This window comes from Leucoraja erinacea, chromosome 25 (assembly GCF_028641065.1).
Source record: "Leucoraja erinacea ecotype New England chromosome 25, Leri_hhj_1, whole genome shotgun sequence".
NCBI classification, from domain to species: Eukaryota; Metazoa; Chordata; class Chondrichthyes; order Rajiformes; family Rajidae; genus Leucoraja; species Leucoraja erinaceus.
Genome location: NC_073401.1, coordinates 30,853,032 through 30,879,823, shown reverse-complemented (window position 1 = coordinate 30,879,823; position 26,792 = coordinate 30,853,032). Strand labels below are relative to the sequence as shown.

Genomic DNA, 26,792 nt, shown 5'->3' with positions numbered 1-26,792 from the left:
ATGGATTCTGTGGGCCATAGGGCCTGTTTCCATGCTGCAACTCTCCACAACTCTACGGTGGTTGATTACTAGAGTTCAGAAGAAGTCGTGTCTCAGTGAATTGTTTCTAGCAGATTGGACCCGAGGCATTGTCTAAATATTCAGATTAAATATACTGACCTCAGCAAACAATCCAAACTTTCCCTTAAATGGCATAACGCCTGGAAAAATTCGATTAAGGAAGTCAATAAGTGGATCATCATATCCCCACATTATTTCCTTCACAGTCTTCTTAATAAATGGAGTCTCATTAAAGGTCTTCAATGCTGTGCTGAAGATAAATTTCAACGCATAGGGCCAGTCTTCAACCATTAGAGCTGCACTCTGAAATTAAATAAAAGCATTAAGTACATTTAAAATATTATATATATTGTATTAAACCACACATTCTTGATTGTTATTTTTCCTCAATGCATTTGCTATATCCACAAAAAATCGTCTATTGATTCTTTAGCTTAGTTTGGAGAAATAGAGTGAAAATATGCCCATGGCACACTGAGATCATGCCAACCAATTATCACCCGTACACTATTTCTATCCTACACACTAGATGCAATTTACAGAAGCCAATTAACCTACAAACTTGTACGTCTTTGGAGTATGGGAGGAATCCGGAGCACACAGAGAAAAACCACGTGGTCACAGGGAGAACATACAAACTCTGTGAAGGCAGCACCCATAGTCAGGGTCGAACCCAAGTCTCTGGCACCATAAGGCAGCAACTTTGTCGCTGTAGCACTTTGCCACCCTTAAAACAAGTAGGAAAAGTCAGCATTCGTCCTGATAATGAAAAATTGGGAGAATTACCTAGTATTTGCAGTATCTTCACTGTAGATAAAACAAGTAACATCCCAAAAATATTTATAAATCAGAAGTTGGAAGGAGGAACGAATGTCAGAAAATTCAGGGAAGTGGATCTGAGCAAATTGTTGGTGCCTGGGGCAGAAAAGTCGCCAGGTCTTGATGTACCTCATCCTAGGGTTTGCAAAGTGATTATTCAGACGTTTGATGCTTTGGTTTTAATCTTCCCCGAATTACCTAGATCTGGGGAAAGATTTATTAGATTAGAAAATGGAAAATCTAACTCCTTTATTCACGAGTGACACAATGCAGGAAACTACAACCCAGTTAAAGTAGACTGCAGGAACCACTCCCCCCCCCAATATCAAAGATCGATAAATCTAGAGGATTCCGATTTTAGATAAGGGGGAAGAGATTGAGAGGGGATTTTTTTTTCGCGCACTTTGTAAGACATTGTCTGAGAGCTACAAGCAGAGTTGCTGACACCATTTAAGACATGTCCAGACAAGTACTTGAATCGCCTAGGCATAGTTGGCCAAGTTCTGGGAGTTGGATTAACATGTATGTGTGCCAATGTTTAGCTTGGATGTGGTGGGCTGAATGGCCTTTCTCTGTGCTTTACGATTGTGACTCTCAGCATCTATCATAGAGGAAATGTTAAAAACTATAGCAGAGTACAGTACGTGGAAAAATTCAGAAGTGTCAGAGCCATGAAGTATGGAAACAGCCTGCACTGACCAAGCACCCATCTACATTAATCTCATTCTATTCTCCCCACATCCCTATCAACTCCCCACTAGATTCATCTACACACTAGGGGAGATTTACACTGGTCCATGAACTTACCGACCCTCAGGGACAACACCGGAGGTCAGAACTGAAACTAGGACAGCAGCTCCACCCGCTGCTCCGCTGGAATGCAGGAATGAGGCAAAGTCAATGTGGTTTTTTGAAAGGAAAATACTTTCATTTATTGGAGCTCCAAATATAGGTAAGTTTGTTAAGAAGGCATATGGGGGTTTGCCTTCACTGATCAACAGCACACATTCGCAAAACATTACGTACGTCACAGCTGGAACAGATAGCGCCTCCAGGTTGCCAGAACATAGGGCATAGATTTAGTGTCAGAGGAGATGAAGGATGAATGTGAGGAAGAGGGCAGTTGGAGTGTAGAACACAGCGTGAGGGAATGGTGAAGCTAGGTACTCTGACAACAGACACGAATGTAACAATGTTTTGAAGAGCTAACCAGGTATGTTGATGAGGGCAATATGGTAGCAGTTGTCTGCATGGAGTTTAATGAGGCCTTTGACAAGGTTTGACAATAAACTGATCCAATAAGTGAAAGCTGTGGGATCCAATTTTATATGAGACAGAGGGCGAGCAAAGTTTGCTTTCCCAAGTAAAGTTTGTGACCAGTGGTGCACTCCCAGAACAGTGATGGGACCCTCGATGTGTTGTAGTTGATGAGGCAATGCCTTAACCCACATCATGATTTAGATCAGCTGGGAAGTTGTCCGAAGCAATGGCGAGGAATTTAGGAACAGACAAAACAAAGTGCTGGAGTAACTCAGCGGGTCAGGCAGCACTGGACCACGCATGAGCACGATCTCGCTCACTCACCAAAGCATAATAAAGCAATAAAAACGACAAAACAATCTCAGCTTTTAACAAAGGAACAATAAATACAACTATTTCATAGTTTGAAAGCAGTATTTTCTTACCAAGAAGAATCAAAGTTGGAAAAAACGGAAGAAATTAAGGTCCACTGCTTCACAGAGCTGTTTATGCATAAATGACCTTTGACCCGAGCATGCGCAGTCGGAATACCGAACTCGCTTGATTACGGGTGCTGTATGTACGTTCTTCCTGTGACCGTGGGTTTTGTTCTAGATCTTCGGTTTCTTCCCACATACCAAAGACGTACTGGTTTGTAGGTTAATTGACTTGGCGTTTGTGTAAATTATCCAGTGTGTTAATGTGCAGGGAAACTCTGGTAAGTGCGGACTTGGTGGGCCGAAGGGCCTGTTTCCACACTATCTCTAAACTAAAACTAAAGGCGACGGTTTGCCTCTTGAATACTAAAGTGGATAATTGCCCAAGAGCTGATGGGATCTACCCAGGTACTTCAGGAAGAAGAGATTGCAGGAGCCCTGATGAAGATCTTTGCAACTTCTCTAGTAACAGGTGAGGACCAGGAGGATGAAAGCCCACACAGCTCCATCGAGAGTGTGCTGGCGTACTGTATAACCACATGGTATGCCAGCTGCTCTGCAGCGGACAGGAGAGCCCTTCAAAGGGTCATCAACACCGCACAAACAATCACTGGCTGCCCACTGCCCTCCCTGAAGGACATCTTCAGCTCTCGCTGCCTTGGCAGGACAGCCAACATCCTGAAGGACCCTACCCACCCTGGACACAACCTGTTCCACCTGCTGCCCTCTGGCAGATGGTACAGGTCTTTCAAAACTCGCACAAACAGACTCAGAGACAGCTTCTACCCCATAGCCATACGTGAACTTTAACAATGCAAAATTCTCTCCAATTGCTTCCTTACCACAGACATAAGGTTCACCAACCTGCAATTCCCTCGATTACCTCTACGTATGAATGAATGAATCTCTTTATTGTCATTGCACATGGTACATGGTACAATGAAATTTAAAAGTCAATCCAACAGTGCGATTCACAAGAGAGCCCCTCCTCTACTCCCTCTTCATTTTAAATATATAAGAAAACGCCACGCCCATCCACATTAACGGGACGGAGATGGAAAAAATATCTTGGACCCACAATACCTCTACTCTGATCAAAACATCAGCGTCTCTTCTTCCTACAGATAATATTTGCCATCCTGGTGAACTTCTACCGCTGCATCGAGAGCATCCTTATCACAGTAGGGATATGGCAACTGTCTTTCTCCGACCGGAAGGCACAGAGGGTGGTGAAAATATACAGTTATAGTCTTTAGTAAGCGCTGTGCAAGGGCGTTAAGCTCTCACCCCAACATTCTGTTTACCCTCCTACCATCCGGGAGGCGCTGTCTCTCCGTTGCCGAACCAGCAGGTAAGGAACAGCTTCTTTGACCTCGGTGAAGAACCATTCAGTTGAATGTTTGCTATGAGATGCTAAATGCATTTCGTTGTCTATGTACTGTACACTGGATAAAATTTTACTGTACCATTTGGACTAAAGGCATTTAGCGTAGAGGTAATAATTGCAGGTTGGGACTTAGTCAGCATGGCTTTGGACTGGATGTGGAGGGTCAGGTCCAAAGATCACAGAGCAGAAGAAGATACTCCACTCCTGCGTAATCTAATGCACTGAGGTGCAAAGATACAAGAGCAAGCCTTCTATGATCTTTGCTGAGGCGTAGAACGTAACGTCACAGCCGCCATCATGGCATGCACAACCTGACTTCTGGTTCATTAACATACCACTTCGCCAATGTAACAACCTGGTGAAACCCGATCAAATAAGATCTAGCTGCTTAAAAATGTAAGGATATAAAAAGTCATACTGTACCTCTATAAATTATAGCAGATTAAATCTATTAGTATTTTAAAGTTCAAGATCTGAATGAAAGTGGGATAACATTAGCTACCCTCCAATCCACAGGAACTGATCCTGAATCAATAGAACATTGGAAAATGAACACCAATGCGTCCACGATTTCTTAAGTACCCTGGGATGCAGACCATCAGGCCCTGGGGATTAAAAAAAATTCTAACCTCATAAATTCACTCAAGATGTATTATGATGTGGTCTATGAAGTATACAGCAAAACTTGCACTTCCAGAATGGTTTATCATGTAGTTTCTTCAGCGGACCACTAATTTATTTTAAGAGCAAAACATAAAGTGCTGGAGAACTCAGCAGGTCAGGCTGGATCTATGGAGCGTCCGAAAGGAGTCTTGACCCAAATCATCACCTATTCCTTCTCTCCAGAGATGCTGCCTGACCTGCTGAGTTACTCCAGCATGTTGTGTTTATCTAGGGAGGAAATGGCTAGGCGACGTTAAGGGTCGGGTCCCTTCTTCAGACATTTTTTAAGGGGTTCGGAAAGATCGAAAATTTCACGTATTTAAATATGTTGTTACGAATATAACTAGTAGCGTGAGAGAAAATTCCATGAGCCATAATTGCCACATACATACTCAAAAGTAGAAATGTAGAAAGTTAGTGTCCAAAAAATAGATATTACATGGTTTGTAGTCCCCTTGTACCAATCCAACGCCAAATTCAAAAATCTATATTTTGAAAATTCCCGAAGCAAAAAGTAGCGTGTTCTCTAGAAAGGTTTATCCTAAAATAATTGATCGGACGGCTGTGATTTTCAGTCAAGACATGAAGGCGATTGATGAGGATAGTGCAGTTGTCGAAGGAGAATGGTGTGGGGTAATCAGGAGCATGTTTGACAACTGAAACACTCCATGGGGTGAGTATGGTGAGACACTCCATGGGATGAAACACTCCATTGGGTCGGTGGGGGCGCTGGAAGTCGGCAGCCCTGCTAGCAGCGTGTTAGTTTTTTCAACTTTTTAATTTTTTTTTGTGTTTTAATGTGTGTTTTTGGTGTGTCGTGTGGGGCGGGGGGTGGGGGGGGGGGGGGGTAAGGGGTAAAAACCGTTTTGCTTGCCTCCTCCACAAAGAGACACCAAGAGAGGGATTGTGGGGGCGGGGGGGTTGTGGAGACAGTGGGGCGGGGGCGTTGCGGGAGCGTTGTGGGGGGGAGTGGTGTGTGGGCAGGAGGGGCAAGGGGTAGAGAACTCAGAGAAAAGACAGAGGAAGAGCTGCGGGGAGAGTGCGGTATCATGGGCAGCTTTGCTCCTCATTCCAATTCAACTGCTCTCCATATGAAGAACAAGTGTGTAGCTCATACCTACCAAGACAAGCATGTTGGGCAACACAATTTCATCACTTTCATTTCCAGCTGACCCATCAGGATAGAAATAGTAGCGACGATATTCACGGTATGAGACGGTGTTATTGTTGTGAAAAGTGATGTTACTTTTCTGCCTGTATTCTCTGTGAAGTAAAGCAGACAAACCACAACAGTGTATTATCAGCACAGTCTTCATGCAATACATTATTGTAAAACGTAAATTGGCACCAACATCGAGTCCAGTTACTGATGACAAATTAGACTGACCCTGTTATTCCAAATGTTTTTTCCATTAGTTAGCTAATCCCCATCCAATATTTGTTAGCTATTCCCCGTCCAATATTCTTGCATGTTTCTCTTTACATGGATTTAGTAAATACTCAGAAAATCCAAACATATTACCCACAATGGTTCTTCTGTGTGATTATGCCTCAAGAAACATAATTTCCTTTTAATAGCCCATATTGGTTCTCCTTGAATATCCCATTATTTTTTTAAACATCTACTATTTTCTCCATATTGGATTTCAGCAGTTTTCTAATGGCCAATATGAGATTACCTGCACTATAATGTCCTGCTGTTTCTCCCTCCATTTGGAATAGTGGCTTGACATTAGTAAATTTCTCAATCCTCTAGGATCTCTCCAGAATCCAGGATACGCAAGCTGATTACAGTCAATGTATCTACTTTTGCTGTAGTCAATTTAAGATCCTCAAATGTAGGCACGCAGGTCCAACCTGATCGACCTTGCACTGAATGAGAATCCTTTCCTCTATAAAGCATTTATTAAGGCATCAGGTCATGTTGGTTTGGGCAAGGAGGCTAGACCGACCGGCATTTTCAAATGATGCCCACCATGTAAGCTTTGCCCTCTTCTTGCTGCCACCATTGGGCAGGCGGTACAAAAGCCTCACACCAATGTGTCAACATATTGCTTTTCCTCATCAACAATCAAGAAATCTTTAGTCCATTTACCACCTAATTGTGTAGCATTGTTTTTGGTATCAGAGATTTGTATTGCATAGAAACAAGATCGTTCACAGCAGTCAGCATATATACACTAATCCAATTTTATCCTACCCACATTCCCATCAACTCTTCCAAGATTCTACCACACCAGGGCAAACAGTAGCAAATTAACCGAAGAAGTCATGGTGAACCACATTCCAGGGAACACTTGCCAAACTTCTTTCACGTTGAAATGGGAACAGTTTCTTCAACACAAAATATTTCTTACCACACTGCAGACGCTTCAGATGTTGTAGAAATTTGTCAAAATTACATTTTGATGATCATTTAAGCTATAGTGTGATCAACACCGCAAGGAATGCTTTGTTGGTATACTTATCGAGACCATCGCAACATCAAGTTCTAGGATCACACCCTTTGACGTAGATACATGAAGGGCATCTTTAATGCTACTTAGGGATTGGGATCCCATCTCAAATTTGTCGTTAGACAAAATTACGATAAAAGTAGTCATGTTAAGGGCTTTGGTATCAGCTCAAAGAGTACAAACATTACACAAGTTAAGGATAGACAGAATGGGAATGAAAACAGAGGAAATTACATTCTATGTCTATGACCTGCTAAAACAGAGCAGACCAGGAATCTCGGGGTGTAAATTGATTTTCAGCATATCCTGCAGATCAAAGACTTTGTGTAGTTACATATTTAAAATACTACATTGAGACCAAACATCTTAGAGGTGTAGAATCTGGATTATTCATCAGCCATAAAAGCCACACAAAAAAGTGACAACACAGACAATTTCAAGATGGCTGAAGAAGGTACTATTGGATGCAGGAATTGATACTGACAAATTTAAACCTCATTCCACCAAGGCGGCGGCAACATTGGTTTCCAAGGATTTGGACGTTCCAATAAACCATATCCTTGCGGCTGCAGGTTGGGAAAATGAAAGGATGTTGCACAAGTATTATCACAAAGAAATTGTAGACCCTGGTGTATTTGGTGGTACTATTTTGAATTCAGTATTAAATGTCTCTAGGACACATAATGTTTTATCATAAAATAAACCATTAATTAATTAAACAAGTATGATGGTTTGCATGTTATTGACTGTTTTTCACTCATAGAGTCAAGCAAAATGCAGTGATACGCCGGAACCCAATCTACGGCCTGAAATCACAGAAGCTTTAAAATCTTCACGTAGTCACTCACGTGACTCCGAAGTAAAATAGTAAGATTAAACAAGAACTTACCAGTTTGAAGTTTGATCTTTATTTTATGAGAGTTACGTCGAGGGACTACGTGCCCTCCGCTCCCACCCTAATAAGATCATAGGTAAGTTAAGTTTGTATCACGTAGCTTACTATTATGCTTCGGAGTATATCATCTGTGATTTCACACCGCTGCTTTGAAGTTTGACGCGCATGCGCCTGGACGGCCTTCTTCACGTAGTCCCTCGACGTAACTTCTCATAAAATAAAGATCAAACTGGTAAGTTCTCGTTTAATCTTACTATTTCATAGCACTGTTTGGGACATATGACAATAAAATACTCATGACTCTATTGAAACTTCACAAAACAGAAATACCAAAATTTAAATTAAATAGCTGATTGAGACACTTACCGGTAAATATAAGGCCCACGCTGAACCAAAACTGGTTTTTCACCACGTAGAATTTCCTGTGGATTTTTAACCTCGAAGAAGTAGAGTGACATGTAGAAGGGAACGGGAATATCACGCCACATGGTGTACGCCATACCACTTGCTGGGTCAATCTGAACTTTCTACACATGACAAATATGGACATGACAAGCACAGTTGGTGCAAATATAACATTAAACATCAAATTGAATGACACCTTCTCAAAAGACATATGACCATTACAATTTATCCAAATTTTGCAGAAGCAGTTCCACCCGCCTAGTTCCTCCAGCGTCGAATTTTGCTCAAGATTCCTGCATCTGCAGCAAAGATCATAGAGCGGATCTTTAATCTCCAGCTCCTTTAACAGCCTCTTTTAAAAAAAACAAAAAAAAAACGCTTCAAAGGCATTTGGACTGTTTCTCAGGAAAGGCATAGTAGGATGCAGGCCTAATGCAGATGATATGAAAGGGCCCGTTTCTGTGCTTTACTATTCTACGATTCTCTGCTGGAAGACAGTTCTTTTGCTTTCTGATCCCTCTTACATTTAACTTTAAATCTACAAATCCTTTTGCTGGACTCTTTAAAGTACGGAGAACAATACACTTCCATCTATGCACTAGTTTGTGTCCCTACTTAGAATACTTGATTAGAATTAAAAAAGACACAAAGTGCGAGAGTAACTCAGCGGGTCAAGCAGCACCTCTGGAGAACATGAATAGACAAAGTTTTGGGTTGGGACCCCTCTTCAGAATCAGACGTCACCTATAGGGTGATTTCACGAAAGGTCACTGGAGCGTAGATCCGCACCCACGTGACCGAAAATCTGAAGTGGAGGACATGCTATACATCCGGTACATGTCAGTGAATGGGAAAACACGCACTTTCACACCCGTTAAAAACATTGAAAACGGCCAGTTTTTGAGCTGCAATTTACTGTGCCAGTCGGTTTGACCGTGAGACACAGCTACCTAAATTTACAGTCCAAAAAAAAGATAGAAACTAAGGTAAATTCAAGAGGGAGCTCTAGGTGCAAATCCAGCGGAAATGCTTATCGGACATTTGCCGTGGAGATTTAAAGATCCAAAATATCGGGAATTATCGCGTTTGCTCGCTGCATTTCATCAAAAGTAAGGCATTATTGACTTTTTTATCTTTATTGATGAAATGCAGCGAGCAAACCCGATAATTCCCGATATTTTGGATCTTTAAATCTCCACAGCAAATGTCCGCTTGTCATTTCCGCTTGATTTGCACCTTCAGCTCCTCTTGATTTTACCTTAGTTTCTATCTTTTTTTTGGACTGTAAATTTAGGTAGCCGTGCCTCACGGTCACCCCGACTGGCACAGTAAATTGCAGCTCAAAAACTGTCCGTTTTCGATGTTTTTAACGGGTATGAAAGTGCGTGTTTTCCCATTCACGAACATGTACCCGCGGATCTACGCTCCAGTGACCTTTCGTGAAATCACCCTATTCATCACCAATTGAGTTACTCCAGTGCTTTTTGCCTTTTTTGGAAACCAGCATCTGCAGATCCTTGTTTTTACTTCTTGATTAGTGTTAAACCTAATTTAGTAAGTTGGTGCAATGCAAATTTATAAACAGAAACTGTGCAGTAGTGGGACAGGTCAATCTACCTCTGTGAGCATGCAATGAAACAGAACCCGCTGGAAATATTGTCAGCGTGTGTAGTTCCGGCACCTTCTGATTTCCAACATGCAGTTTTATGGTTAGCACATGTTGCTTGAAAGCAGGGGCCTCCAAACTTTTCAATATGAGGGCCACATTATTTATTTGGCACATTTTACGGGCCCTAGGAAAAAATAAAGAAGTGTCAGTTTTATAAATTTAATATCTTTCTCTCTGTCTGTCTCGGTCTGTCTGTCTTTCTCTCCGTATCTCTCTCTCTCTCTCGTCTCTCTGTACGTCTCTCTGTGTCTATTTCTCTCGCGCTCTTTGTATCTCTCATATTATAGGGTGATTTCACCAAAGGTCAAATGAGCGTAGATCCCCCCTCACGTGACCGAAAATTTTAACTGGAGGACATATGTCAGATCGGTACATGTAAGTGAATGGGGAAACACGCACTTTCCCACCCGTTAAAAACATGGAAAACGGCCGATCTTTGAGCTGAAATTTTCTGTGCTAGTCGGGGTGACCGTGAAGCACAGCGACCTAAATTTTCAGGCAAAATAAAAGATAGAAAGTAAGGTAATTACAAGAGGGAACTGAAGGTAGAAAGCAGCGGAAGTGAACAGCTGACATTTGCCATGGAGATTTTAAGATCCAAACTATCGGGAATTAACGCGTTTGCTCACTGAATTTCATCAAAAGTAAGTTAATAATGCCTTACTTTTGATGAAATTCCCTCTTGTAATTACCTTAATTTCTATCTTTTTTTTTGCCTGAAAATTTAGGTCGCTGTGCTTCACGGTCACCCCGACTAGCACAGAAAATTTCAGCTCAAAAATCGGCCGTTTTCCATGTTTTTAACGGGTGGGAAAGTGCGTGTTTCCCCATTCACTTACATGTACCGATCTGACATATGTCCTCCAGTTAAAATTTTCGGTCACGTGAGGGGGGGATCTACGCTCATTTGACATTTGGTGAAATCACCCTATTCCATACTAATGCCACGCAACGCCTTCTGCAGTACAAGCAGTGAACGTCAGGTAAGCACTTACTGTGGCTGCCAGTACCCAGCATCCGAACTCCACGCTGACTGGTTTCCACACTCACGGACCCTGGGACGTCTGTCCACCGCGGCCGGTGTTTGGCTGCTGAAATGCGGTGGCGGGGCTACAGACAGCCCGGCACGGGGTGGAGGTCGGGGTCCGGGATGTGAATCACCCCGGTGTGGGTGTCGGGGTCCGGTGCAGCACGGCCAATGACTCTGGGTGGGCGGAGGGACCAGACTGTCCCCAACTCTACTGCAGCTGACACGGACATTGACGGGTTTATGGCCCCGTGTGTCCGCTGCCCGGAGCCGTGGCCCCGCTCCACCTGACCCCATGTGTGTGGGCACTGTCGACCCACAGTGGGGCCGCACGGGGGGAGGGCGAGGGCCCTGGGGGGGGGGGGGGGGGGGGGGGGAGGAGTGGAGGCTGTCCCGAGTGATCTGCTGCTTCGGCTGCTTACACCTTGGTGCTTGGGTTCAGAGCGCTCAGTTACCCTTCAGCCCTGGGTGGTCGTGGGCCAGGGCTTGTTCTCAATCCGCCGGCACGCTGCTCTTTCGCAAGTCAGTGCGCAGCAGTGATTTTGGATGTTTTCCCTCACGGTTACCCCCATTTCCTCATTTTTTTGCAGTACAAAAATTGACCATTTGGGCGTTTTTTTAACGGGTAAGTACGTACGTGTTTTGTGTGTTACCAGTGTATGCCGGAAGCTGCCTTGTACTCCAGAAGGATTGAGCTACTCCGTGCATCACGCCCTTTGACCTTTTGTGCAACCTCCCTATACCGAACTCGCTCATTCCTTCTCTCCATAGATGCTGCCCCACCCGCCGAGTTTCTCCAGCTTTGCCGAGTTTCTCCAGCTTTCTTTGTAAACCCAAGTAGGGAGTTGTCTTACAGTCATTTACTGAACTAACGCCTACTCACTTCCCAGAGACTAAAGAACCAAATCCCTCAAACAGCTTTAAAGTAGGGCACTAATTCCAATAAGTAGGTTACTAATTCCAAGAACAGTGAAACCATTCTCTCAGGGCGTGAATAGGATGTTACTGGAAGCTTTGATGTTGGAGACCAACTGTTATTTTTCATCCCATTGGTGTATCTAAGCATGGGTGATTATAATGCATCGTGGAGTAAACAGGGGTTATTAGTGCCAGCATATTCAGCCTCAGGCAAACCAATATTTTTTTTCATTAACATTAATAAATCTTTCAGCTCAATGACATACAAACCATGCATGCCAACCCAAATTATTCAAAGACTGACTACACATGCCGGGAGTCACATCAACAATAGCAAATTAAACTGGAAGTGGCTCAGAGCAAAATTAATATTCCTATTCTTGGTTTCTTGGTCCTCCAGAAATATTCCAAGTGGAATTTAAACTGGAGCTGGCGCAGGGTGGACTTGAGCAAAAGAGGGTTCTTGGAGAAAAATAGCTACCTTAAATTTAGTTGCGTCTGGTTGGGTAACTATGGTAGGGTGAAGACCAAAGATTATAGAGGAGCTTTAGTGAAGACTATTGGCCTCAAGTAGCAAAAACCGAAAGCAAGTGTCGGAGTTAAATCTGACTGACCAGTTGAAACGTCGAAACCAAATCGTGGGGAGCTTAATATTTAGTTGTTGCGCCTAAAGGTGAATAGGAGGAGAATTAACATCTAAAATTAAGATGCGCTCAGAGAAACGCAACAGCAAAACTCACCGCTTTCACTTGCCGACGCATGATGGCCGGAGTGACCAGCAGCAACACGGTGCCGGCCACGACCAGCAGCGCTCCAGCCACGGCCAGTGTCCACGCGCGGACTCTCATCCTCCAACCTCCAACTGCTGTGGCTCGCGCCGCCAAACCGCCGGTTGTCACGCGGGGGAGGAGTCACTCGGAAGGAGGAAGGAGGAGTCACCAGGGGGAGGAGTCACTCGGAAGGAGGAGTCACCCGGGGGAGGAGTCACCAGGGGGAGGAGTCACTCGGAAGGAGGAGTCACCCGGGGGAGGAGTCACCCGGGGGAGGAGTCACTCGGAAGGAGGAGTCACCCGGGGGAGGAGTCACTCGGAAGGAGGAGTCACCAGGGGGAGGAGTCACTCGGGGGGAGGGGTCACCCGGGGGAGGAGTCACTCGGAAGGAGGAGTCATTCGGGGGAGGAGTCACGCGGGGGGAGGGGTCACTGGGGAGCAAGCTCCTCTATAATCTTGTCCAAGAAGGAACTGCAGATGCTGCAAAATCGAAGGTACAAAATGAGGACATTTTATTATTTGCCAAAATCAGGATTGTTGACATCATTACATGCTGCAGGCTTGTCTGTTATTAGATGATAAATAAATAAGTAGTTTGGGTGAATGTGCAGGCTTTAAACAAGAAACATTGAGAAATATATTTTGGCAAATAGTAAAATGTCCTAATTTTGTCCAACTAACAGCTGACAATTATCCCATTCCTTAGCTTGCATCTGAGTAAAATTTATTTCAAAACGCATTGATAGTTTACGATTATTTAAATGGTAAATGTAGCTTCAGAAGCGTTTTCATTTTGCATGTTAAAACCCACCTGAGAACCATGGGCGATTTTGCAAGGGGTCACAGCTTAAGGATAAGGGGGAAATCCTTTAAAACCGAGATGAGGAGAACTTTTTTCACACAGAGAGTGGTGAATCTCTGGAACTCTCTGCCACAGAGGGTAGTCGAGGCCAGTTCATTGGCTATATTTAAGAGGGAGTAAGATGTGGCCCTTGTGGCCAAGGGGATCAGAGGGTATGAAGAGAAGGCAGGTACGGGATACTGAGTTGGATGATCAGCCATGATCATATTGAATGGCGGTGCAGGCTCGAAGGGCCGAATGGCCTACTCCTGCACCTAATTTCTATATTTAAAGGAGTATAAAATATTGAGAGGAATAATTAAAATGCAATCTTTTACCCAGGTTGGGGACAAGATGTAATATAAACCTGAAGGGCAATTTCTTCCACTCAGAGACTGGTGGATGTATGGAATGAACTGCCAGAGGAGATAGTTGAGGCACATACTATAACAGCATTTCAAAGATACATGGATAGGAAGGTTCAGAGGGTTAAACACAAGCACATGGGACTGGCTTTGTTGTGACACGAATGAGTTAGGCTGAAGGGCCTGTTTCTGTGCTGTATGACTCTATAACATGTTCATGTACATGTGGAGTCACAGGAGATAAGCGAGGTGTTGAATGATTATTTATCACCAGTATTTACTTTGGAGAAGGACATGGATGCTAATTGGAGAAGGACATGGAAGTTAATTGTGACGTCTTGAAGACAGTCCATATTACAGAGGCAATAGAAACATAGAAAATAGGTGCAGGAGTAAGACACCAATTAGATAAATGCCGAGCTAGATATGGGAAGATTGCGTTATATAGAACTAGATGGTATGTTTGTATGAATATTGAATTATCTCCAGATAACTAATCAATGTAATGTTTTTTCTTTTTTTAATTTGATAAGTTCCAATTTGGTAAAATTATTCCAATTATTTATTTTTTTTAATTTTTTTCCCCCTAACTACTTTATTATTTTATTTTGATTGCTGTTTTTCTTACTTTGTTTTATTTATGGTGATGGTGTTGCACTGTTTTGTATATATCTCTTAAAAATCAATAAAAATTTAAGTTGAAAAAAAAAGGAAAAAAAAGATGCAGGAGTAAGCCATTCAGTTCTTCGAGTCAGCACTGCCATTCATTATGATCTTGGCTGCTCATCCTAAATTTGTACCCCGTTCCTGCGTTCTTTCCTTATCTCTTGATTCCATTAGCCCTAAGTGCCATATCTAACTCTCTCTTGAAAACATCCAGTGAATTGGCCTCCACTGCCTTCTGTGGAAGTGAATTCAGATTCACAACTCGATGGGTGAAAAGGTTTTTCATCTTCTCAGTCCTAAATGGCCTATCCCTTATTCCTAAACTTAAAGGCCGCTGGCCTTTCCTGGAGACCAAGCCGGAGCTTCAAGCCGCGTGTGTATTGTGTTCTTGTCACTTAGTATGGCTGTATGGTAACTCAAATGTCACTGTACTGCTGTACCGTGGTTGGTTAAGTGACAATAAACGCAAACTTGAACTTGTCTGTAGTGGTTGTACACTCTCCCTGTGACCACATGGGCTTTCTCCTGGTGCTCCGGATTCATCCCACACTCCAAAGATGTACAAGTTTGCTGATTAATTGGGTTTGGTAAAATTGTAAATTGTCTCTAATGTGTAGGATAGTGCTGGGGGGTGATTGTTGGTCAGGGTGGACTCAGTGATGGGGTGATTGTTGGTTATCGTGGACTCGGTGGGCCAAGGGGACTGTTTCTGCGTTTAATCGCTAAAGTTGAAAGTATATCCTAGGATATTGTGGGAACATAGGGGAAAAAAAAAATATGGGGCTCCTGACAGAAATATTTGTATCAATAGGTGATGTACTGAACTACGGATAGCCAGCATGGCCTTGTGGGTGGGAAATCATGTTCATGAACTTGAGCCTTTTAAAGTGGTGACCAAGATTGACGAGGGCAGTGCAGTAGGTGTTGTCTGCATGGACTTCAATAATGCTTTTGACAAGGTACCGCATGGCAGATTGGTCTGCAAAGATAAATGGGATCCAGGCAAGCTAACCAATTAAGATACAAAACTGGCTTGAGGCTAAAAGATAGACTGGTGATAGTAGGTTGTTTTTCAGACTGGAGGCCCCTAACAGTTGGTTGGATCGGCGATCTTCATCAAGTAGACTGGAGAATGGCAGATGGAGATTCAGAGAAAAATCAGCTTTGCAATTTGGGAAGGCAAAGCAGTGCAGAGCTTACGTGGGAAATGGCAAGGGCTTGGTGGGGAGGAAGGGACTACAGTTCACTGAAAACAGCATGCTTACATTCATTGATCAAGGTATTGATCAGAGCCAAGTCAAGTTTATTCGTCACATACACATACGAGATGTGCAGTGAAATGAAAGTGGCAATGCTCGCGGACTTTGTGCAAAATGACAAACCAACTATAAACACAATCATAAACACACACATATTCTTTTACATATTAAATATTGGAAGGAAAAACGTTCAGTAAAGTTAGTCCCTGATGAGATAGGCGTTTACAGTCCAAATGGCCTCTGGGGAGAAACTCCTTCTCAACCTCTCCGTTCTCACAGCATGGCAACTGAGGCGTTTGCTTGACCGTAGCAGCTGGAACAATCCATTGCATGGGTGGAAGGGGTCTCCCAGCACATCCTTCCACCAATGTGGTGTTGGAAATTGCTCACAATATTCCCAATGCAGCCTTACCAGTGCCTTAGAGCCTCAACATGTCATCCCTGTTTTTGTATACAAGCCTTCTTGAAATAAATGCTTGTGCATTAATAGCACTGAAAGCTTCAATTTCATAGGAATACATATCACCAGCAATTTGTCCTGGAACAGCAACATCAAACCAAAGTCAAGAAAGCACAGTAATATCTTGACTTCCCAAGAAGGCTTAGGAAGTTTGCCATGTCCATAACAATCCTAACCAACTTCTACAGAAAGCATTGTCAGGATGCTTCACATGGTTTGGGAACAGCTCCATTTAAAACCGCACAAGATTGCAGAGAATTGTGGATCACGCAAACCAAACTCCCTTCCATCTACACTGGAACTCACGCTGACTTGGCAAGGCCACAATCAAAGATCAGTCTCACTCCAGTCACTCCCTCTTCTCTCTCCTCCCATCAGGAAAGACACAGAATTTTAAAAACATACTCCCAGATTCCGGGGCAGTTTCTTCCCAGCTGTTAACAGGCAACTTAACCACCATCTTACCAGCTCGAGTGCAGTCTTGACCTCTCACCTACCTCACTGAATACCCTCGGACTATCTTTAATCAGACTTTACCTTGCACTAAATGATATACCCGTCATCATGCGTCTGTTCACCATGGACAGCTCGTTTGTAATCATGCAGTCATTGACTAGATAGCATGCCACAGAAACGCTTTTCCTATACCTTGGTACATGTGACAATAATAAAACTAAACATGTTCCTGCCTCTCCCGATAGGATAATAGCCTCCTTCCAGATGTCATTTTAGAGAATCCCAGCTACATTCCCTATAAGGCAAATGCAAACCCAAGGAGATCCCATGAATACTTAAAATGGAGAAGGAGCATTCAGGATGTATTGAATGCGCATAGTGGCCCACCTACTTGTCCCATCCGTGGAAGATTCTATGGTTCTCACATTGTTTCATGAGATTTGAGATGGCCAAACTAAAGAGTCATCCTTGATTTTCAAGGACTGCCTAATATGAGAACCAAAATAGCACACTTAATTGTGGAAAAGTCTCTTGACTTATTTTTCAAATCTTGCATGTTCTATCTTTTATTCTCAACATCACTGGCAAAATAAAACACTTATCATGCAATATTTTATGTTCATGACCTGAATGACTTGTTCAATTATTTTAGACAGCAGGTAAGTCAGTTACAATATGTCTGGATCTACACGCGGACCAGGCAAGAATGAGAGGCTGTCTCCCTGAGAAATATTAGTAACCTAGCTAAGTTTTTAAATAATCTGATGATTGCCAACATCTTTACTGATGAAAGTCCAGATTATAAATAACATTTCATATCATTTTATTTTAAAAGCCTTCTTCCATTTTTCCTAACAAGAACATTTCACATTTTCCCCCATATAACTCAGCCACATCCTTTCAGACATCGTGCATATTGCTCATTTAAGTCTCATCCTCCCGTATATGTGCTGATTAGAAAAATAAATCAGTAACACCTCCTGGCACTGACCATTAACACAGGTGCTCAGCCCCCTGCACTATTTTCTTTCCACCCTGTCTAAGCACACCCCCAGGTCATCTATAAATTCAGATGACATTGGTTAGTTAAATTACAAGGGTATTTTGTCACGTGTGCCAATAAGGTGCAGTGAGGCTATTTACCATACAGCCATACTAAAAAAGGCAACAAGGCACACTGCATGAAAGCTAACAATAGCATCCACCACAGCAGATTCCCCACATTCCTCAGTGATGGAAGGCAATAAAGTCTAACCTTCCTCACTCTTTATTCTCTCGCGGGTGGGCCAGTCCGGGCGATCTAGCCGCCGCGTCCGAAGCTAGTCCCTCACCAGGGACAGCGAGCTCCACTATGTTAAGTCCCGCAGCTGGAGCTCCCAAAGTTGATCCCCTGCAAGAGGCCGCCAGCTCCTCGATATTAGGCTGCAGCGCGGACGGAGATACATGGGAAGAATTTTTTTTTTTTTTTAATTGCATCTTCGTCGAGGAAAGGTTTTAAAAAGTCCCCCCCCCCCCCACACACACAGACACAATACAAAACTAAAGAACACTCAAACATACATTTAACACACACTAGAAACCAACTATGAAGAAAACTACTAGACAGACTGTTGGCGAGTTAGCCACTGCAGCACCACCACATGACTCCTATGTACAGGTGGTGATTAATCTGCTGGAATGATGTCACAACTACCTTTCAATGCAACAAAGCCAAGGAGTTCACCATTTACTTCAAGGGAACCCAGAACACATCAGTTTTTGTTGATGGGATTGGATGGGAAGTTGAACGTTTTAAATTCCTCTGCAATAATATCACAGATCACTACATTGCATAGGCATAATTCCAAAGGTGTGCTAGTACCTCCAGTTTCTCACAAGCTTAGATTCAGCAAGCTTGGCTCAAATGGACACATCCATTGGTGTGGATGATACACTAGGAAGTATCTTGACTGGTTACATCATGGTATGGTGATTCCAATGGACATGGATGCAAGGGGCTAGAGTGATGGACTCATCCTGGTTCATCAAGGGCATGGCAGTTTCATATTTTCTTTGGATTCTACCCTACAATTTGATCCCACAGCAGATCCCAGTCCATGGCTTTCTAGTCTAGTCTAGATCTAAGCACGCCCCATTTGCCTGCATTTGACCCATTTCAGTCTCAGCCCGTTCAGAGACAGTTAATAGTATCCAAGTTATTTGCAGCAAAGATTGGGGATGGTAATCCTGACTCTTACAAGGATTCGTGGTGAGACCACACCTGGTGTACTGTGTGCAATTTTGGTCTCCTAATTTGAGGAAGGACATTATTCCTATTGAGGGAGTGCAGTGCAGATTTACCAGGTTAATTCCCAGGATGGCAGGACTGACGTATGAAAGAATGGATCTACTGGGCTTGTATTCGCTGGAATTTGAAGGAGAGGTGATCTTATAGTAAAATAAAATTCTGAGAGGATTAGACAGGGTAGATGCAGGAAAAATGTTCCCAATATTGGGAGAGTCCAGAACCAGGGGGTCAGTTTAAGAATAAGGGGTAGGCCATTTACGATTGAGATGAGGAAAAACATTTTCGCCCGGAGTTGTGAATCCGTGGAATTCTCTGCCGCAAAAGGCAGTTGAGGCCAATTCACTGGATGTTTTCAAGAGTTAGATTTAGCTCTTAGGGCTAAGGGAATCTAGGGATATGGGGAAAAAGCTGGAAAAGGGTACTGATTTTGGATGATCAGCCATGATCATATGGAATGGCGGTGCTGACTCGAAGGGCCAAGTGGCCTACTCCTACACCTATTTTCTATGTTTCTTTTTCAGGGACCATAACCCTTACACAAGCTAGGTATTTAAAACTGATTAGTCTAAAGTAGGCTCCCCGTCTCCATCCTGAGCACTGCTGACAAGGGGAGACTCCCCACATCTACCCTGAGCATGGCTCCCACTGACTACGGCAATCAAGTCGTTTACCACATTAACCCTTTGCCCACCAGTGGAGTTGTTGTCTGGGGGACAATAAATGTCCTCTGTTGACCAATTGCTATTTGCTCAAAGTGGCTATTTGCATTTCCTTATGTCAGCAATGAATTCCGGATTCACCACCCTCTGGCCAAAGAAATTCCTCCCCATCTCCTTTCCAAAGGTACGTCCTTTTATTCTGAGCTCTGATACTACTCTCCCATGAATGGAAACATCTTTTTAGTTTTAGATTAGGAATATAGTGTGGCAACAGGTCCTTCAGCCAGTCTGAAGAAGGATCGTAACTAGAGTCACCCATCGTACTGCACAAGTCTCAGCCAACAAGCAATATCACCCATGTTGTTTAATTTGTTCCATCTTGAAACGTACGTTTCTAGCATTAGCAAACTGTCTGAAAAATCAAAGCAATTGTCAGTGTTAAAAGCAATTGCTTTTGGAAACGGAAATGTATTTAAAGTTAGGGTCCAAACCAGACATGGATCTGATGAATTGGAAATTTCAAAGCAAAATAAAACAATAGGGCTGGTTCCAGTTAGACATGCCCAATAATGACACTTATGCCATATACTCAGGTCTTCAATCCATTGCTCCCAATAACACTGCAGTCCAACCCCTTCAACAGCATAGCAACAATCTGATGGCCACTGACCCAGTCATATTGAGGCAAATTAGAACCACTGGCTGCTTAAAAAAAAAAAGTAGAAATACCAAGTTCAGTAGAAATCGCAAAAATAAATTTGTTAAACTAATTTGTATTGCAAGAAGATGAAGTCCCAACCCTATCCAATAGCACTATTTTGTATGATGATTTAATTTTCAATTAGCTCTTCTTTAGTTTTCCTTCCATATGCCAACTTCACTAACCATTCAAAGAACTTGCAACCATACAATAAGCTTGCAACAATTTTATTTTGAATGACATGGGAAGACACTTTAATCAACATTTTACGCTAGAGGCAAGAATACTACCCACAAAAAAAAGCCAATTACAACAGTTAACAATTGCCCCCCCTCAAACGAAGAACCAAGTGCAGGGTAGATTCTTTCTGGATGTTGTAGTCTGATAGGGTGCGACCATCTTCTAACTGTTTTCCTGCAAAGATCAGACGCTGCTGATCAGGTGGGATTCCTTCTTTATCTTGAATCTTGGCCTTGACGTTTTCAATGGTGTCACTGGGCTCCACTTCCAGGGTGATGGTCTTGCCAGTTAAGGTTTTCACAAAGATCTGCATGCCTCCCCTCAGACGCAGCACTAAGTGCAGGGTAGATTCTTTCTGGATGTTGTAGTCGGATAGGGTACGACCATCCTCCAACTGTTTTCCTGCAAAGATCAAACGTTGCTGATCAGGTGGGATTCCTTCTTTGTCTTGAATCTTGGCCTTTACATTCTCAATGGTGTCACTGGGCTCCACTTCCAGGGTGATGGTCTTGCCGGTCAAGGTTTTCACAAAGATCTGCATGCCTCCCCTCAGCCGCAACACTAAGTGCAGGGTAGATTCTTTCTGGATGTTGTAGTCAGAAAGGGTACGGCCATCTTCCAGTTGCTTGCCTGCAAAGATCAAACGTTGCTGATCAGGTGGAATTCCTTCTTTATCTTGAATCTTGGCCTTTACATTCTCAATGGTGTCACTGGGCTCCACTTCCAGGGTGATGGTCTTGCCGGTCAAGGTTTTCACAAAGATCTGCATGCCTCCCCTCAGCCGCAACACTAAGTGCAGGGTAGATTCTTTCTGGATGTTGTAGTCAGACAGAGTGCGTCCTTCTTCCAATTGCTTGCCTGCAAAGATCAAACGCTGCTGGTCAGGTGGGATTCCTTCCTTATCCTGAATCTTGGCCTTGACATTTTCAATGGTATCACTGGGCTCAACCTCAAGGGTGATGGTCTTGCCAGTCAGGGTTTTAACAAAGATCTGCATGCTCTGCAAAACAAGATAAACAGTTACTACCCAACCAGCAGAGTATAGTAAAATCTGTTAACTTGGTTCATAATTTGATAGTTCTGTCGGGTAACCTCAATAGTTCACGATAAACAGATGGTTAACTTTACCCTTGAGCACCATCTACCCCGGGAACACCCAGCAAGGCTTTACTGAAGGTTTCACGTGGCTACCCACAACCGCATTTGACTACATAAAGAGATGAACCTGCAGCTTTTAATGGCGACTCACCAACTAAACGATCAGAGTTAATGTGGGGCGGGGCGGAGGGAGGCGGGGCCAAGGCGACGCCACGTCAACAAATCCCGCCCATTGTGACGCATGGCGCGGCTCATGTAGTCGGCGTCGCCCCGCCCCCACCCCGGGGCCAAACACCGCGAGACGTTCCCGCCCAACACCAACCGCTGCGTCACGGCCAGCCGCCATCTTAGCGGCTTGTTGTCCTCCATCACCGCTGTCGCGGCTCGGACACCCGACATAACGCCACCGCGTCTAACACCGCACCACGCACAAGTATCCAGCACCACATATCCCGTGGTGTAAAGCGGCGGGACAGCAGCGTCCGCGGACACACGGAGCGGGCCCTTCACATGTCGTCTGACGGTTCCGCAGTCGCTAATCGTTCGCCGAGCTGCTCTCGCCCGGATTATAGCACCATCTACTGACATTCAGATCCAATGCTTGTTCATTTGACAAGGGATGTCTACACATTTCCCTTTGCACGTACCGCGCCAACTTGAACAAAGTGAATATTTACTGGCCTAGCAGCCCAGATAACACACGCGATGACTTCACTCACCTCTGTCTTCCTGCACAGTTCAGCTCCTCCGCCGCGAATGGCGCCCCGTCCGCACGCACCCGCTTTTATAGTGCGCGCCTCCTCCGCCGCAGTGCCCGGCACTGTTTCCAGCGCACTACAAGGAGCCAACGGTATCGTACTGAGCTTTGTGAAGACGAGCTGTTGTTTGTGTCTATTGCTAAGACAGTCATAATGAAAGTTGGTCAGCATTCAAGTCCTGTCTGTCTGTCTGTCTTGTGTGTTGGTGTTTGAGGTACATGTAGGAAGCAGTATGATATGCGCGAGGACTGAAGTGCTGCGGTCGCGTATTCCAAAAGTAGTGACGAGACGCGGCCGTGGGGGAGAGAGGGGGGGAGAAGGGATATGGTGTATTATTCATGACAACTCTTCGATCAGAAAATAGTACTGTCACTATTAAAACAACTTCACTTACTGCTAACCTCAAAGAAAGTTGCCCATATTAATCCATCAAGATGGCAGTGTGTGTGTTTCTCTTCCCAGATACCAATGTCACATAAAAGGGATCTCTGGCAACAAGGAAGTGCAGTTGCTGGTTTACAAAAAAGACACACAGTGCTGGAGTAACTCAGCAAATCAGGCAGCATCTCGAGAACTCCCCAGTTACAACTGCATTTCTACGGTGGGACTACCTTTACTCCAAGAAACTGACTCCCCATCACCATAGGTAGGTTTTAAATGTTTGCCATGTCCATGGGAATGATCAGAAAATAGACTAGCACTTTAGTGCTCTGAAGGCAATGCTTTATTGTGCTCCAAGTGAAACAAGGCCCAGATAATCCAGACAGTTTCAGTAAACAGGAGGATCTGAGGAGGCATCAAAGGGATTAACCATCGAATCAAATCCACTAATCAGTCAACCAGCATCTATAAAGCCAGATAAAATCCATTGGATCAATTCCCCTGTTGCTCAAATTAATGTTTGTGACTGAATGGAAGTATTGTTTTTGAATTGGGTTTTATTTATTGCTGTTGAGAGTAACTTGGTCTAGTCCCTTATAAACATAAGAACAGAAGCGGGGGAAGATGATGTGGTCTTTAGCAGCCTATGGTTATTAAGTGTAAGAAAGTACTGCAGATGCTGGTTTAAACCAAAGATAAACACAAAAAGCTGGAGTAATTCAGCGGGACAAGCAGCATCTCTGGAGAGAAGGAAATGGTGATGTTTCAGGGTCTATGGTTATTAAGTGACCTGTTCCATTAATGTGCAATTTGGGATGACACATTTAATTAAGACAATAGGTGCAGGAATAGGCCATTTGGCCCTTCTCCCCATATCCCCTGACTCCACTATTTTTAAGAGCCCTATCTAGCTCTCTCTTGAAAGCATCCAGAGAACCGGCCTCCACCTGAGGCAAAGAATTCCATAGACTCACCACTCTCTGTAAGAAAAAGTGTTTCCTCGTCTCTGTTCTAAATGGCTTACTCCTTATTCTTAAACTGTGGCCCCTGGTTCTGGACTCTCCCAACATCGGGAACATGTTTCCTGTCTCTAGCATGTCCAAGCCCTTAACAATCTTATATGTTTCAATGAGATCCCTCTCATCCTTCTAAACTCCAGAGTGTACAAGCCCAGCTGCTCCATTCTCTCAGCATATGACAGTCCTGCCATCCCGGGAATTAACCTTGTAAACCTACGCTGCACTCCCTCAATAGCAAGAATGTCCTTCCTCAAATTAGGGGACCAAAACTGCACACAATACTCCAGGTGTGGTCTCACTAGGGCTCTGTACAACTGCAGGACCTCTTTGCTCCTATATTCGATTCCTCTCATTATAAAGGCCAACATGCCATTCGCTTTCTTCACTGTCTGCTGTACCTGCATGCTTACTTTCATAGACTGATGTACAAGGACCCCCAGATCCCGTTTCCTCTTCCCCAACTTGACGCCATTTAGATAGTAATCTGCCTTCCTGTTTTTGCTACCAAAGTGGATAGCCTCACATTTATCCACATTAAACTTCATCTGCCATGCATCTGCCCACTCCCCCAACCAGTCCAAGTCACCCTGCATTCTCATAGCATCCTCCTCACAGTTCACACTGCCAACCAGCTTTGTGTCATCTGCAAATTTGTTAATATTACTTTGAATCCCTTCATCCAAATCATTGATGTATATTGTAAATAGCTGTGGTCCCAGCACCGAGCCTTGCGGTACCCCACTAGTCACTGCCTGCCATTCTGAAAGGAACCCGTTAATCCCTGCTCTTTGTTTCCTGTCTGCCAACCACTTCTCTATCCATGTCAGCAATCTACTCCCTTACAAGAGAGTCCTTGCAAGAAAGGTTTTGACTGCCCACCCTGACAAGGAACTGTTCTCCAGACTGAGTTCCAACTCAGCACTCTACCCCCAATACCATGTGCCCTAATGTTGCCCACTAATCTCCTATGTGGGACCTTATCAAATGCTCTCTGAAAGTCCAGGTACACTACATCCACTGGCTCTCCCTTGTCCATTTTCCTAGTTACATCTTCAAAAAATTCCAGAAGATTAGTCAAGCATGATTTCCCCTTCGTAAATCCATGCTGACTCGGACCTAGTTAATGCCTATTATGTTCTGTTGTGCTGAAGTAAAGCAAGAATTTCATTGTCCTATCAGGGACACATGACAATAAACTCACTTGAACTGATCCTGTTACTGCTATCCAAATGTGCGGCTATCTCATCTTTTATTATTGACTCCAGCACCTTCCCCACCACCGAGCTGTACCTGCATGCGTGGCACTGCCTCTTTCTATAGTTCGTTTGGATACTGGGTGGTGCCACACGATGGCAGCCTCGTTAATAGTCTGTCTCGTCCTTTTCTTCTTTTGTTGTTTTTAGTTTGTTGTTAAATGTATGTTTTAGTTTATCTTTAGTGTTGTATTATATGGAAGGTGGGGGGAAACATTTAATCTCTTTCCTCGATGAAGATGCGACTTTTTCCGTATCGTATCTACATCCGCGCTGCGGCTTGGCATCGTGGTGCTGGCAGCCTCTTTGCCTCTTGATCGACTTTGGGAGCTCCAACGGCGGGAGCTTCGACCGCCCTGACGCTGACCAGTCAGCGGAAAGACAATACATGATTACAATCGAGCCATCCACCGTATACAGATACATGATAAAGGAAATAACGTTGAGTGCAAGATAAAGCCAGTAAAGTCCGATCAAAGATAGTCCGAGGGTCTCCAATGAGGTAGATAGTAGTTCAGACAATAGGTGCAGGAGTAGGCCATTCAGCCCTTCGAGCCAGCACCGCCATTCAATGTGATCATAGCTGATCATCCCCAATCAATACCCTGTTCCTGCCTTTCTCCCCATATCCCCTGACTCCACTATCTTTAAGAGCCTTATCTGGCTCTCTTGAAATTATCCAGAGAACCGGCCTCCACCAAGGCAGAGAATTCCACAGACTCACAACTCTCTGTGAGAAAAAGTGTTTCATCGTCTCTGTTCTGAATGGCTTACCCCTTATTCTTAAACTGTGGCCCCTGGAGCTGGACTCCCCCAACAACGGCTATCCAGTTGTGGTAGGATTATTCAGTTGCCTGATAACAGCTGGGAAGGAACTGTCCCTGAATCTGGAGATGTGCATTTTCACTCTTCTATACCTTCTGCCCGATGGGAGAGGGAGTAAGAATATAATTGTTCCCTTGTCAGCACATACACATGACAATTAAATACTCATGATTCTAACAACAACACGTTTGTGCATGAGAAGTTATTTAACGAGTTACACGTTGGAATTCCAGTTAAGGCTTATTTCCACAAAATGACACCTCAGTAACAATTACTCCAAGTGTTGGTGAACTATTCCATTGTGCAGGAATCTCCATTGTTCCTGGGATTTCATCTTCAGCCCCAATCTTGTTCTGACCCATCTCTGTCTTTGTTTCAGAAAGAACGGAGTCTATCCCCGAACAGATGACCTGTTTTTTTTTGCTTACTTGCCCCATCTATGTTGAATTAACCTCTCCACCTGTGAACCAAGATTTTGATTATCAACAGGCCAATTGTCTGTGGAGTCTATTGCATTCCCAGTCCTGTCTTTGAAAAATATACCCACCCACTATCGAACAAAGCATCAGCACCAGATGATCTCCTGGCCAATTTTCCCCTGCCAAGCATTGGAAAGCTCAAATCAATAGCTGCAGCTCAGTCAAGCCGGACTGCAATGATAAACTCATGATACACCAGAAATCAAAGCCTCTGATCTTCCAAATTGCAAGATTTACTCACACTGTGCATTCTAACCCTGCCTTGCACTGCTTTAATACGATGATACATCAGAACAGTTTA

General features: G+C 43.8%; 2 protein-coding genes across 4 annotated transcripts in view; both read right to left on the bottom strand.

Annotated features, from left to right (window-relative positions):
- Positions 1-12,892, bottom strand: part of LOC129709233 (scavenger receptor class B member 1-like) — a 37,918-nt gene extending 25,026 nt beyond the window's left edge. For 2 of the 3 annotated variants that reach the window (XM_055655457.1, XM_055655458.1), the window contains exons 1-4: positions 12,716-12,892; positions 8,323-8,483; positions 5,727-5,868; positions 160-363 (exon numbers count right to left, since the gene is read on the bottom strand). In XM_055655457.1, coding sequence (XP_055511432.1) covers positions 160-363; positions 5,727-5,868; positions 8,323-8,483; positions 12,716-12,823 — 615 coding nt within the window. In that variant the 5' untranslated portion in view covers positions 12,824-12,892. Of the gene's footprint in view, positions 1-159; positions 364-5,726; positions 5,869-8,322; positions 8,484-9,978; positions 10,155-12,715 lie in introns of all 3 variants that reach the window. The other variant, XM_055655459.1, reaches the window with a different exon arrangement.
- A 7,757-nt stretch (positions 12,893-20,649) lies between these two features.
- LOC129709232 (polyubiquitin-B) lies at positions 20,650-22,731 on the bottom strand. Its single transcript, XM_055655456.1, has 2 exons — positions 22,496-22,731; positions 20,650-21,678 (listed from the first exon to the last, which is right to left on the bottom strand). The coding sequence occupies exons 1-2, from the start codon at positions 22,703-22,705 to the stop codon at positions 20,755-20,757; spliced, it is 1,134 nt and encodes a 377-aa protein (XP_055511431.1). The 5' UTR covers positions 22,706-22,731; the 3' UTR covers positions 20,650-20,754.
- Between the last annotated feature and the right edge of the window lie 4,061 nt (positions 22,732-26,792).